This window comes from Cibotium barometz, chromosome 21 (genome assembly GCF_041138505.1).
Source record: "Cibotium barometz isolate CiBa-2024 chromosome 21, ASM4113850v1, whole genome shotgun sequence".
Lineage (NCBI taxonomy): Eukaryota > Viridiplantae > Streptophyta > Polypodiopsida > Cyatheales > Cibotiaceae > Cibotium > Cibotium barometz.
The window spans coordinates 6,983,731-6,998,125 of NC_141066.1; the positions used below are offsets into that span (position 1 = coordinate 6,983,731).

The 14,395-nt window shown below is 50.0% G+C and overlaps 1 protein-coding gene across 1 annotated transcript in view; it reads right to left on the minus strand.

Moving 5' to 3' along the window:
* The window catches only part of LOC147626793 (fructose-bisphosphate aldolase-lysine N-methyltransferase, chloroplastic-like), a 142,871-nt gene that overhangs the window by 22,698 nt on the left and 105,778 nt on the right, over positions 1–14,395 (minus strand). The window contains exons 11-13 of the mRNA XM_086815345.1: positions 2,133–2,219; positions 1,565–1,669; positions 1,312–1,446 (exon numbers count right to left, since the gene is read on the minus strand). Coding sequence (XP_086671471.1) covers positions 1,312–1,446; positions 1,565–1,669; positions 2,133–2,219 — 327 coding nt within the window. The remainder of the gene's footprint in view (positions 1–1,311; positions 1,447–1,564; positions 1,670–2,132; positions 2,220–14,395) is intronic.

The following is a 14,395-nucleotide window of genomic DNA, read 5'->3' on the forward strand; positions in this document are numbered from 1 at the left end:
GACTCTGTATCCGCATCTCCTCATCCCAAAGTAATGAACTAAACTTCTCAAATGTGAGAGAAGTAGGTTTGACACCAACATTCAAAGATGTAACAAAACTATCATATTTAGGCAACAATACCCTAGCGAGATGAGCGAGATCCAAGGAGAGCACACTCATGCCGATTACAGCTATTTGGTAATAGGGATCTTTAAGTTTGGTATGAAACACCTCCGTAGCTTCACCCTTCATTCAGCTTCTCTTGTTGAAGCTGATTTTCGAGATTGTAAATCCTTGAGGGATTCGTTGTCTCGTGCTAGCTCTACAACGAAGACCATGCTTCTACAACTGTGGAGACGTGTTGAACCATGGTCAACATGCTATAGTGATGATGGCACAGAAAGCATCTATACATCACTTCGTCTCCAAGCTTGAACAAGGTTGGCAAAAGGTGGTACAGGGTTGCCGTCTACATTCCTCATTGGTGGGAGGTGAACATCAACACCAATAACAGTGTCCCAAAGCTCATAGGAAGATAGGATAGCCTTGAACTTGATTTCAAGAGAGGATCATTGGTGTCGTTAAGCTTTCCATCAGCACCGAATGGTGTGGTGGGCGGGGTCTTGCATGAGAACCCATTTCTTCTAAAGAGGATTGCTATACAACAATTCGCATAGAAGTGTTGTACCGAGCCGTAGGTTGGATACCATGTAAGAGAATACAACATGTGGTGTATACAAGAGAACACTCACAAGAGTAGATCTTTCACAGCACAAAACTTGAAGACTCAAATTGCACAATAACAAAGATAGAAAACAATATTGTATTATTGAAGTGATACAACACATGGCAAAGCTCCTCACCCGTGTGCTCCAATGAAGATAGGTTTGATGGTTTACCTAGAACTACTAAGACGGAGATTGTATGCTAGTAGAAGCTAGGGAGTAAACTCACAGTGATGAATCATGAACTGTGTGGAGAAGGGGCTGGCCGTTTATCTATGTAGGCATGTATAAGCTGAAATGACTGCATAAATGCCATTGTCTACATGTAGCCTCTTGGCAATGTGCCAAACCTAATCCAAGCCGTCTCTAAACCTCCTAGGCCACCTTCCCGTGTGAATACAAGGATGTTGGCGGGCGCCCCAGCTGCTCAACCATGGCTACTCCTCATAATGGGTATTGTACAAACATGAGCTAGCCGGTGCTTGGGCAATACAATAGGAGGGTGGAGCATTGATATCCAACACAAAATTCAACCTTTTAATAGAACTTTCTGTTATCCCCTTGTAAACTTTTCTTAAAAGCCATTTAAAGTCATACATTGCTTACCTTCATGGAACCACCTTTTGTGGGAACCCCTCTGATTGGATTAAGCCGGTTTCGAAGAGCAGCCATTGTGTTACTCAGAATCTTCTGTTCACAGGATCGCAGCTTGGCTGCAACCTTCTCCTTTGGTGATATATCCTAACAAAGTAGGCAGATTCTAAGTTCTAATAAAAACTAAAGTATTTTTTGAATTTTTTGTAAAGTCATTATTTTTAATAAAAAAGAAAACAAGGAAATTGTGTTTCTATTGACATACCGTACTGTTCAACATTCTAACTTCATCATCTAGACTCTGATCAAAATTTGACAGTCGATTTCGGCACTCAGACAAAAGCAGCGTAAGAACTTCATACTCATTAGCCTGCAACAAAAATGAATTTTGAGGATGACTGTTATGTACACCAATCTCTAGTGAAGAAAAAAAGTACACTTCAAAAGTTCACACATGCGTGCGCACACATACATACATGTATGTGTATATTGTATGTCTGTGTATGCGTGTTTGTTATGCATGTAATCTATGTTATGTAATGTATGTATGTATGTTAAGTGTTATGTATGAGTGTATGTATGTATATATGCATGCATGTATAATTGTATACACAATCTTATGCAGCACTATTCTTATTGCAAGTCAGTATTATGAACAATTTTTTCCCTAAGCATGGAAAGCAAGAAACCTCTTTCACCAAAATTAATTTTTTGGATCGTCCCAAATTTATGAGCTTTCCATTTAGCATTATTGATATTCTAAAAAATAAAGCATTTGGGCAACTCGAAACTCTGAAGTTCAGATGACAATAACTATTAACTCTTTCTTATACCTCATTGACAATAATATCCTTGTCGAACACAATTTTTGCAATAAGCCCTGAATCTTGAAGCCGAGCCAGTCTCATATATGATAACAGCTGCAGCAAACAGAGAAATTGGTTATACTTCGTAAGTGAGTTTTTAATGATCTTGCATTCCATCATGTCCTCAATTTATGCAGACATATGACCACTTGGTCTTGTCGGGGAAAGAAGGAGGGGGGGTGTTGGGGGTGGCCACTGTGACTGGCTGGCTGACGGTGAGAATGCTACAATTCCCAACATCAGTCTTTGAGGCTGCCCACAGGCTCCACAGCAGGTTTGCCATAGGATCGTGCGCCTAATCACACATGATCTGTCTCCTCATATGCTAGCGCCCTTTTGCCACCTTACTGCTTGGCTCCAAGACAATTAATACTAGCTCTTCGGAAGTGACGATAACTCCGATGCTTGTTGATGCATCATTGAGGAAAAGAAGCTACTCACATGCATCACTGACCCAGCTGGGTGGGAAGCATATGCACGTGACCTATATCGATGTCCCTACCCCCTAAATCACCCATTCCATGCCCTTGATCGGCCACCATCTTCACCACATCAAATATCACTAAGGCCCTATTGAAGTTTGTTCAACTCAAGATAACTTTAGCCTTTTCCGAAACAAGTGTCATTTAGTCTTGCCTTAGAGCAACAATTGCAACTTCCCGATGTGGGTGCGCTGGCTCCTCCATTGCGTCCCCACTCTATTGTCACATCAGACTTGCATGGATCTCGGAGTGAATAAAGAGCTCTCTTTGCCTAGATGGAGGCAAGAAGAGAAAAGCCTATGCGGTGGTTCTCTCACAACAACGGGTGGGTGGAGAAGAAGCTAATGAGAGGAAGAATCCTACGCTCAAACCTATTCAAGCGAGCAAAACATCATGCATGCAAGAATCATACAAAACACAAGCAAACAAGAGTAGAAAAGAAGGAGAGCTCACAAGTATTCTATTGTAAGGGAATGAATGTGTATGATTTAATGTCAAAATTGACTTATATACAAATGACTAGCCTTCAAACTAGGCCAGACAAAACTTAAAAACTATCTCAGGCTACCACTTCTAGTCTTAAGCAAGTATGTACACAAAGTTGGGAACTTCCCTATTTGGCATTAAGCTCAGGGTAAGCCCACTTTATAAAGTCTAGCGCCAACTTACAAAAGATGGGCTTCCGTTACACGCGGGTAAGATGGCAAAGCGCCTTACGGTAGGTCGGGCGGGTGAGCGTCCTCACGTCACCAAGCTCAGGTGGTAAGATGCTGCAATTCCAAAGAGGTGTAGATGGTGGTGACGAGACCAATCCACGTGCTTCAGGACCCCTTGGAGATAGAGCTTGGTTGGCCCTTGAGTTAGGAAGCATGCCGAGGCTGCATGTGGTGTAATGTGGGAGTGAGAATGGTTGATGAGAGAAAGGAAACCCCTTAGCTTTTGTGAACATAAAGAACCCCACTATTTCTAGAGTAGAAAAACATATTTTTGAAAAAGTATGGTGTGAGCTATTATTAGTGTTTCGCTTAATGTTCTTGCACAAAACATAGGATGAGGGCTATTATTAGCTTTTGTGAAAAGCGTATGGGTGCTTTTGGGCCACACACGTATTTCTAACTATCTAAAAATCGACAAAGCAGGTGAAAAGCAAAGTTGCTTTTCAAGTGCTATCTTTTCTCCTTCTCCCCAAACCAAAGTTCTTTTCTTTCACATTGATTGTGAAGATTAGCTGAACCGTTAACTCTCTTCTCCTGTTCTAGGGTTATTTAATGCAAGTTTGATTTTTGCTTTCTAAGGCAAAAATTTTGGGAGATTATCTTCTCGATCCCTCTCTTACCTGATGACTCCCTCCTCCATGATCGCATGGATCTATAGGACCATTGGATTACCAAGAGTTTGAGTTGAGTATGTTTATGGAAGTTATGTTTTGCCCAGCTTCCAGAGTGAAGATGTTGTGACTGTGAGAACAAGTTTGACTTATGCGTTGTAAGCCCAATGGGACGTGCTATGTGACAAATTCCACCACGTATCCAGGAGATAGAAGAATAGAGAGAGAAGATAGAGAGAGCGAGAGAGAGAGAGAGAGAGGGGTTTAGGGAACTTTGCACAGGACACATATACTAAGCAGGGAACACGCCTCGCCCCCTTTCAGGAATTTATTCAGGAACAATCCACGAGCTTGCAAGCCAAGATCAATACATCAATGAATACAAAAGCAAACAATATGCCAATGTAGAAACCCAAGTCGGGATGTCCTCGCCTCGAACGGTCGAGCGAAGCTGCGCTTCCCCCCCTTGTCGCCGTTGCTGCCTACACTCCCCCCCCCCTCCCCCTCTTCCATCCTTCATCGCCCTACTAGCGCCTGCACAACCTCCCTTGCCTCCCGTCTGCCCCCTCCCCTCTGTCCTGCTCGCCTTCGCCACCTACACCTCCCTCACTTCCCCTGCTCCCGCCTTCACCCCCTCCTGCTCTCCTGAATGCGCCCCTGCCCTTCTACGCCTCCTCTCTCCCCCTGCCCCCACCTTTGCCCCCCTGCTCATGCCAGCACCTCCCTTGCTCTTGCCCGCCAGCACCGCATCCCCCCTCTCTCTCTTGCCCCCCAGCGCTGCCTAATCCCCCCCACCTTCATGTGCCTCCCCCGCCTTCTTGCGCGCCTCCCTTTTTCTTGCCTTCATTCTCCCTCTCACCCCCCCCCGGGCCCCAATTCGTGCCTCTTGTCTTGTCGTCCCCCTTTCTTCCTTTGTCATCGGCAACACCCTCAGCTTGTGGGCTTTTTCTCTAATTTCGGCAAGTTTCAGCCTCTTCTAGTCTTCGCCCCTAGGAGGACTCCATGGCAGTCGCTCCGTCTCCCCCGATCGAGGCCGCCGTTACCTGCCTTTCGTTTTCTGAAGTGGACCTACAGCTCTCACTACGACTAAAGCATCCCTAGAGGCCTCTACTCTGGTATGCAAGATTGTCGGTAGCCACCTCGCGCGTAGCCAACTCAAAGATCTCCTTCATGCTAGCCTCTTAGGTGCGCCTAAAAAGCTCGCTCATATTCATCCATTCGAGCGTGGCTACTACCAGTTGAGTCCGATTCACCAATGACGTCTAATCTTGTCATGCAGCTGAGCCCCGTTGCATTGCGTACGACCCAGGCCTTGTTTGCACGGTGCCAGCACAGCTTCGACCTGGCATCTGACCCTTTAGCTGGAGTTTCAGGCTTTCCCATGACAGTTTGCTTTCCAGGCCTCAAGAAGGAATACCTTCCTCTTCTCCCAGTGATTGGTGGTGCCATCGGGAGAGTGATGGAATCCCCCCCCCCCAAAAAAAAAAAAAACGCTACCTAGGCCCTCGCACAAGCAGTCGGGATTCCATCTCTACACATCTATGTTGCCTCGCCAGATTCTCTGCCTCACATGATATCTATTCCCAACCTTCAAGGCAACTCCATTATACACAGGGAGTGGAGTATTCCAACCTTCCAAGCCAATGCTTCATTTGCAGGTAGATGGGTCATCTGGCTAGAGCTTGCCCTCGACGTCAGTCTAGGAGACCGCCCCCGGTGGTCCCCCCTCCTACTTCCCGCGCAAGTCCGCATCAGGGGGCCGAGGCAGAAGCAGGTTCCCAGGCAACGGAGCACCAATTACTAATCATGGAGGACCCACCAGCCAGAGAGTGGCAGACAATTGGGCCCCACTCGAGTCGCCAGCCGAGCACCAGAGCTGAGCGCCGCCGCCAAGCACGCCAGGCCGGCGGCATACAAGAGGATTCGATTCTGTCAAAGAACCGTTACGAGCACTTATCTCAGCACCCGCCCACAGACGGCGGGGGGGGGCCCTCCAGTCCTCACAAAGAGCACCCCCCCCTCCAAACCGACTTGGGCGGCCGATTCCTTGTCGCGACTCCTCTTTCGCCCTCAATGCCCAATGGGGCCGGTTGACCCCACCCTCTCGCCATCGAGCCTTCCCCGGTAGCCTTCCTCTCTGATGGATGCCTCTCAATAGTGTCCCTCTCCGCCTCCCCACTCCCCCTCACCTCCTCCCCCGCCTCCCCCACCCTCGCCTCCGACTCCTCCCGCAGTCGCTCCATCTGTCCCTTCCTCTTCCCCCCCCCCCCCCCCCCCCCCCCCCCCCCCCGCGGGCGGCCTCTCCAGAGCATTCCCGTTGGCGGCCCCCTTTAGCCCCTGATTCGGAGAGGAGATAGCCGGCGAATTCCGTTCATCGCCTAATTCATCGTTTCTCAGAGCCGATGGAGATGACCACTGCGACCTCACCAGTGAGGGCTCTCCCACCTGAGTCTCCAGGCGGGCCCCCCAGGATCTTGAGGCAGCCTTTGGATTATAGTTTCTTCTGGTGTCTTCCGACGGAAGGGACAGACAGGTTTGAGAAGACCCCGTAGCCCCTATTCAGATATGTGGGGTCTTCCACCACTCCATACCCTCTACGCCAGAGAATGGCACAATGATCTCTCTTTTATCTTGAGCGCAACCCCGGGGACAAAGTGGGATCCACAGTCGGTCGCCGCTACCATTCAAGGCTAGGCAGTTGAGCTATCTCTACATCTTCAGGATCTCCGCATCACCGATGTTTTTACTCATCTATGGCCTCTGGCTAAGATGAAGCTGGGTGGATCAGCCCACAAAGACCAAGAAGGGGAGATGGTGACCTCCAACCTGGAGGTGCTGCTTTTTGTGTTCATGCATACCTCTATCGCAGTACCCCTCACCCTTCTTACAGGTATGTCTATTGTGATCGATGGAGCACAGAGTATGCATACTCTCACGCTCGGACAGAGTGGCAGTACATGGAGGGTAGGATCCACGCCCACTTGGCGCAACTTCGCACCAGGACGGATTGTGACTATCCCCGTCTAAACCCGTGCCCAAGAATCTTCAAGTGGAGGGCAATTCCGATAGTTCCGCCTCACACAGAGATTGATATGAGGATTGTCTCATGGAACATTGAGGGTTTAGGGGGGCCTTAGTGCTTTCAAAGACGAGGCATCCATAGAGGAGAGCGAGCTACGGTGGGGGAAGCTATCAACATTCTTTCCTCCAAGAGCATCACCTTATTGAGGGGCACACCCACCGTGGAGGCATGGTTGGTATTCTAGCAGGCACTACTTTTTCATATCATGCCCCAGTTATTTTGTCCCTAGAGGACCCATGGAGGCATGACAGGCATGTGAGCTCCAGGATTACAAACAGCGTCATTCAAGAACTGCAGCTGGATCGAGCAAATATGGGTAGGACTAGACTTTTCCTCAGGCTCAACAGCGTGCACTTTGGATGCTGGCCTGGGAGAGATCAGTGTTTTCTTACAGGATGCAGCCCAGAGTAGATTGAAAGGATTTCAAGAGCAAGAGAGGAGTCTAAGGAGGGGCCTAGCCTCTTTGCAATGTCTTCAGGAGAGTTTCCCAAATAGCCCGTGGATTGAGAGTCAGGTTGCTGCCGCCCGCACGAACATTCGGTCCATTGAGAAGAGGAGAGTGGAGTATAAATACCATGCCAGGGCTTCATTCTAGACTCAGGCCGGTGACAAAGTTACGGGAGATTTCTTTGGGAGAGCTGGCTCCCACAGGAGGAGAGATGGTATTCGCAGGCTACGTGGCTAGGATGGAGCTATTGTTTCTGATCCCCCGCATGTGAGAGCCATCACCACGGATTTCTTCCAATCTCTTCTCACTGGTGCCCCATCATCCCCCTAGATGATGGAAGCGTGCGAGAGAGTCTGGAGGCACACGAGAAAGGTGGTTCCCCCCTCCCTTCGGTCTTCCTTATTGACCCCTTTCACTTTAGAGGAGCTGGCGGAGGCAGTGACAGCATTACCCAAGGGCAAATGCCCGGGGGTAGATGGGCTTCCTGTCTCCTTTCTTTGCCATTGGGACCTCATGGAAGGTGGCCTTCACGTTGCCTTCAATCAAATTATGCTCATAGGTGCCATGCCAGAGAGGCTCATAGAGGGCTTGATACATTTGATTCGCAAGCAGGGTGGTGATAGATTGGAGATCCGACAGTGGAGACCCATCACCCTTCTAGGGATGGCCTATAAGATTTTGGCCAAGGCCATCAGCAGGCGACTTCAGCCTTCTCTCCCAGACTTCATCCACGACACTCAGACTAGTTTTGTTCAGGATTGGAGCATTTTGGACATCTTTACCTTTTGGGAAGCCACAGCTTTGGCCACGATGTGGCAACAAGACCTCATTGTGCTATTCCTAGACTTGGAGAAAGCTTATGACAGAGTCAACTGGAGTTTTTTGGAGGGCAAAATAAACCGGATGGGATTCCCCATGGAGTGGATTCGTGGAGTCTCGGGACTTTATTCGGCATCATACAGCCAGGTTCTCATTCAGGGAGCCCGAGGCGACGGATTCCCCCTTTCCCACTCGGTTCGACAGGGCTATCCTCTGGCACCATACCTCTTCCTACTTGTCCGAGGCCATGAGTAGTTTTCTCTCCACCCAAGAGACCGGACTTCAAGGATTGCACCTTTCCCTCCGCACACAGGAGGAGTTGCTGGACTCAAAGTTTGCAGACAACATAGCAACCTACCTTGCAGGAGACGCTGGGAATCTCCAGAGATTCATGGAGGTGATTGAGATTTTCTGACGTGCATCAAGAGCAGGATTATTTCCGTACGACGTACGATGACATATCATACGGAATACCATATGGTACGATACCGTATGGGCTCGTATGGATTTTTCAAAAGAAAAAATTTTTTAAAAAAATTCAATATAAGTATTTTTTAAAAACACCGTATTTTATCGTACGATAAGAAAAAAAATTATATCGTACCGTCTTTTCCCATACGGTATCGTATCCTACGAACCGTACGGTATCATACCTGAAAACTATGATCAAGAGGGTAGATCAACTGGCACAAGTCGTGTGGTTTTTGGGTAGGGTGAGCACCCACCCCAACTTTGCGACCAGTTGAGGCTTTCGATTGGATCCCGAGGGGCACTCCAGTCCGATACCTCCGCTGCTAGATTGGCATTGACATCTATCCCGACGAGCAGCAGCTTGCTCCGTACATAACTTCGTGCCGGGCCTTTTCTCGGGCATGCATTGTCCAAGTACAACATTTGATCTCGAAATTCTTGTGGGCCGGAAGTGATGGAAGGCTAGCCAGGGCCAAGGTGGCATGGAGGGTGATCATTCAACCACGTAGCAAAGAAGGGCTTGGCCTCATCAATCCCGCTATACAAAGCCGTGCCCTGCTGGGCAAGTTGATTGTCAGAGAACTCCTACCTAATGGTGAGCCTTGGAAAGATTTCCTCTTGGCCTGGATTTCAGCTTGCACTCTGAGCGTTGGGACCCGTGGCCGCAAAGTACTAGATGGATCTTCACGGAGATGCGAACCTGTGGTTTTAGCCCAGCCTTTGAGGGCAGATTCGCAACCAGTCTACTTCGTGCTTGGGATCATCTCAGGGTAGCCCTCAAACAGATTGTTCCAGTGGCCTCAGAGGAGCAGCTTCGGCAACCTTTGGTCTGGAACCCCCTGATTCGTTTACCCAGTGGCCACATGTTAGGGGCCCAACCGCATACATCCTGAGGCGCCTTAAGCATGGAACCAGCCAGGTCTCTCGGAGATTGGATTGCACACAGGCAGTTACCTCAAGAGGAGCAGGAGAGAGGCCTGACAAGGATATGGGGTAGAGACAAGCTTAGCATCGACATTGACTCAGCTATTCCTCAGGAGTGGCTGACTCCTATTCCAGATCCGACCCCCCCCCCCCCCCCCCGGTGTGGCTAGGCGTGTTTACCAGACACGATATCCTTGTGGCGGTCCATGGAGCAGATGAGGACAGTGGTCTGCTCACTTTTTCTATTGGATCCCATGGCAGACTAGAGAGATCAGAGCACCCCTTGGAGGATTTCAAAGGCTGCACCTTGCAGAGTGAGGGTGATTGGTTTTCGTGCACAGGAATGGCACATAGATCTAGCACCGGCCAAGGTGACCAGGGAGAGACTATGGAGGCTATGGATTTGGGAGTACTGACCTCTCACGCAGTTGCAATGGGACCCGGGAGAGTGGACTTGGCATGATCCCGTAGATTGGGAGGAGACTCTGGATGCCCCCTTCTTTGCATATATCATCTTCTTCAGTCAAAGTCATTGTCTATACGGGTCGAGCTTCCTCCCCTGGTCCCGCAATATCAACTTCCTTGACTTATGCCGGGCCATCGTATGATGTGGATAGCCCATCCTCCTTAACCCTCGTTGCCATCAGTCGAACCACTTTTCGCTCATCAACAGTATAGGTTTTTGTAAGATTCCTCCCTCCGGCTTTTGAGGTGTGCAAGTATAAGAACCTCCCCTTCTGATCTTCTAATTATTCCCCTCTCTGAAATAAAAGAAAGATCTTGTTTTAGTGGCATGGACACAGGATCCAGATGCCTGAGATAGATGGCACACCAACAACAGCAGCACACTAGCAGTCTCGGGGCCTATCACAGCACTTCTTTTCAAACTTCTAGAAGAGGCTTTGGGACAGCTTTCATCTGAGGAAGATCACTGTCTTTCTTTGGCTGATGGCACACGGGAGTTTGGCGGTCGGTACTTGGCTGGCAGTTGGAGGTCCGCAGCCTGCCCGAGGTGCGGCCACCCCCAAGAGTCTTATCGACGTTGCCTTTGGGATTGCCCGAAGGCTCAGTAGATTTGGCAGCGGATTCTCCGCATCTTCCCTATGGACAGGGCATTGACCCGGATCATCACTTGGGGTACTGTCGCTTGGGCCACCGAGGCTAGAGTGGTCAGGACTTATGAGGAGGATGGGGGAGGACTAGCCCTTCAAGTCTCCCACAATCGTATTGAAGCAGTACCAATCACAGCCCCACCGACACGTGACTGGCGACCAGGCTCATGCCAGAGATAGGAGATTTGTAGTAGCATAGCAACCTGGCACATCTGGCGTGCTAGATGCAGCAAGGCCATCGAGGGTACCCACACACTGTCGGCTAAGACCATCGGGAGCATATGGCTTGATATCATCCACACCCTCCGCGGTCAATGGGGAAAGCTACAGGGAGGTTCTGACCGCATGCGCAAGTGACGGGAAGCCTTCATGAGACTTTGGAGGCTTGGCCCTTTCCTCACAGATAGAGGCGGTGACCCATATGGCATTGCAGACCAACTGTGTGGTTGTTCCCCCTCTCCCCTTGTATGAGATAGCCTTCTCCTCATAGAGCGACCAGCCGGAGGAGAAGCATCTCTTCCCCTTTCATCATTTGTTTCCCGCCCTTATATGAGGCGAGTTTGTATCCAGCCCATCGTGGGTGTACTAGCCCTTTGTGGTTGTTTTTTCTTCGTCTTTTTTCCCGAGAAAAAGATCCTTCAATTAGTTAAAGAGAAAACAGCCACAAAGGGCTAAGTACAACCTTGAAGGGCTATATACAAACTCACCTCATATAAGGGCAGGAAACAAGTGATCTAAAGGGGGAGAGATGCTTCTCCTCCGCATGCGGTCAAACCTCCCTGCAGCTTCACCCACTGACCGTGGAGGGTGTGGATGATATCAAGCCAGCCATATGCTCCCGATGGTCTCAACCGACGAAGTGTGGGTACCCTCAATGGCCTCGCTGCATCTAGCACAACAGATGTGCCAGGTTGCTATGCTACTGCAAATCTCCCATCTCTGGCACGAGCCTAGTCGCCAGTCACTTGTCGGTGGGGCTGTGACTGGTACTACTGCAATACGATGGTGGGAGACCTGAAGGGCTAGTCCTCCCCCATCCTCCTCATAAGTCCTGACCACTCTAGCCTCCGTGGCCCAAGCGACAGTACCCCAAGTGATGATCCGGGTCAATGCACTATCCATAGCGAAGATGCGGAGAATCCGCTGCCAAATCTACTGAGCCTTCGGGCAATCCTAAAGGCAACATCGATAAGACTCTTGGGGTTGCCGCACCTCGGGCAAGCTGCGGACCTCCAACTGCCAGCAAAGTACCGACCGCCAAACTCGTGTGCGCCATCAGCCAAAGAAAGAGAGTGATCTTCCTCCGCCGAAAGCTGTCCCAAAGCTTCTTCCATAAATCTGAAAGGAAGAGCTATGATAGGCCCTGAGACTGCCAGTGTGCTGCTATTGCCGGTGTGCCATCTATCTCCAACATCTCAATCCTACGGCCGAGCCTCGTTGTATATGCAAAGAAAGGGGCATCCAGAGTCTCCACACGACCTGTGGGATCATGCCACATCCACTCTCCAGGGTCCCACTGCAACCGCGTGAGAGGTCGGCACTCCCAAATCCATAACCGCCAAAATCTCTCCCTGGCCACCTTGGTCGGTGCTGGATCTATGTGCCATGCATGTGCTCGAGAACCAATCACCCTCACCCTCTGCAAGGGGCAACCTCTGAAATCCTCCAAGGTGTGCTTCGATCTCTCTAATCTACCATGGGATCCAATAGAAAAAGTGAGTAGACCACTGTCCTCATCTGCTCCATAGACTGCCATGAGAATATTGTGTCTGGTGAACACGCCTGGCCATATCAGGGGGGTCCGGCCTGGAATAGGAGTCAGCCACTCTGGAGGAATAGCTAAGTCAATGTCGATGCTAAGCATGTCTCTACCCCGGATCCCTGTCAGGGCTCTCTCCTACTCCTCCTGAGGTAACTACCTATGTGCAACCCAATCTCCAAGAGACCTCGCTGGTCCGATGCTCAAGGCGCCCCAGGATATGTGCGGTCGGGCCCCTAGCATGTGGCCACTGGGTAAACGGATCAGGGGGTTCCAGATCAAAGGCTGCTGAAGCTGCTCCTCTGAGGCCACTGGAACAATTTGTCTGAGGGTTGGCCTAAGATGATCCCAAGCACGAAGTAGACTGGCTGCGAATCTATCCTCAAAGGCAGGACTAAAACCACGGGCTTGCATCTCTGTGAAGATCCATCTAGTGCTCTCCGGGCTGAAATCCGGGCCAAGAGGAAATCCTTCCAAGGCTCACCACTGGGTGGGAGTCCTCTGACAATCAACTTGCCCAATAGGGCACGACTCTGTATAGTTGGATCAATGAGACCTAGCCCCCCTCTGCTACGTTATTGAATGATCACTGTCCATGCCACCTTGGCCCTGGCTAGCCTCCCATCAGTTCTGGCCCACAAGAGTTCCGGATCAAACGTTGTACCTGGCCAATACAAGCGCGAGAAAAGGCCCAGCACGAGGTGATGTGCCACATGGTGGCAAGCAGTACCTAGTTCGCCACCACCACTCTGCCTGCAAGGGATAGCCTCGCCGAGCTCAAATACAGAAGCTTCTTCCAAATACTCAGAAGAAGCAGGGGGAGCTGCTGCTCGGGAGAGATCAATGCCAACCTAGCAGCCGAGGTATCGGACTGGAGTGCCCCTCAAGATCCACTGGAAAGCCTCAACTGGTCGCCAAGTCGGGGTCGGTGCTGAGCCTACCCAAAAACCACACGACTTGTGCTAGTTGATCTATGCTCCTGATGCACGGCAAAAAATCTCTATCGCCTCCGTGAATCTCTGGAGATTCCCAACATCTCCGGCAAGGTAGGCTGCTGTGTCATCTCCAAACTCTGAGTCCAGCAGTTCCTCCTGCGTGCGGAGGGCAAGGCGCAATCTCTGAAGTCCGGTCTCTTGGGCGGAGAGAAAACTAATCATGGGACAAATAGAAACAAGTACGGTGCCAGAGGACAGCCTTGTTGAACCGAGCACGAAAGGGGGAATCTGTCACCTCGGGCTCCTTGAATGAGAACCCGGCTATGATGCTGAATAAAGTCCTAAGACTCCGCGAATCCCTCCATAGGGAATCCCATCCGGCTCATAGTGCCCTCTAGAAAGCTCCAATCCACCCTATCATAAGCTTTTTCAAAGTAAAGGAGTAGCACAATGAGGTCTTGTTTTGTCAAATCCTAGCCGAAGCTGTTGCCTCCCAAAAAAGATGTTGTCTAGAATACTCCAATCCTAAACAAAGCCAGTTTGAGTGTCATGGATCAAGTCTGGGAGGGAAGGCTGAAGTCGCCTCTACTGATGGCCTTGGCCAAAATCTTGTAGGCCGTCCCTAGAAGGGTGATGGGTCTCCACTGCCAGATCTCCAATCTATCACCACCCTCCTTGGGAATCATGGCACCTGTGTGCATAATCTCATGGAAGGCAACGTGAAGGCCACCTTCCATGAGGTCCCAATGGCAAAGAAAGAAAGAAGCAGGAAGCCAATCCGTCCCCGGGCATTTGCCCTTGGGTAATGCCTTCACCGCCTCCACCAGCTCCTCTACAGCGAAAGGTGGGTCAATAAGAAAGACAGAAGGGA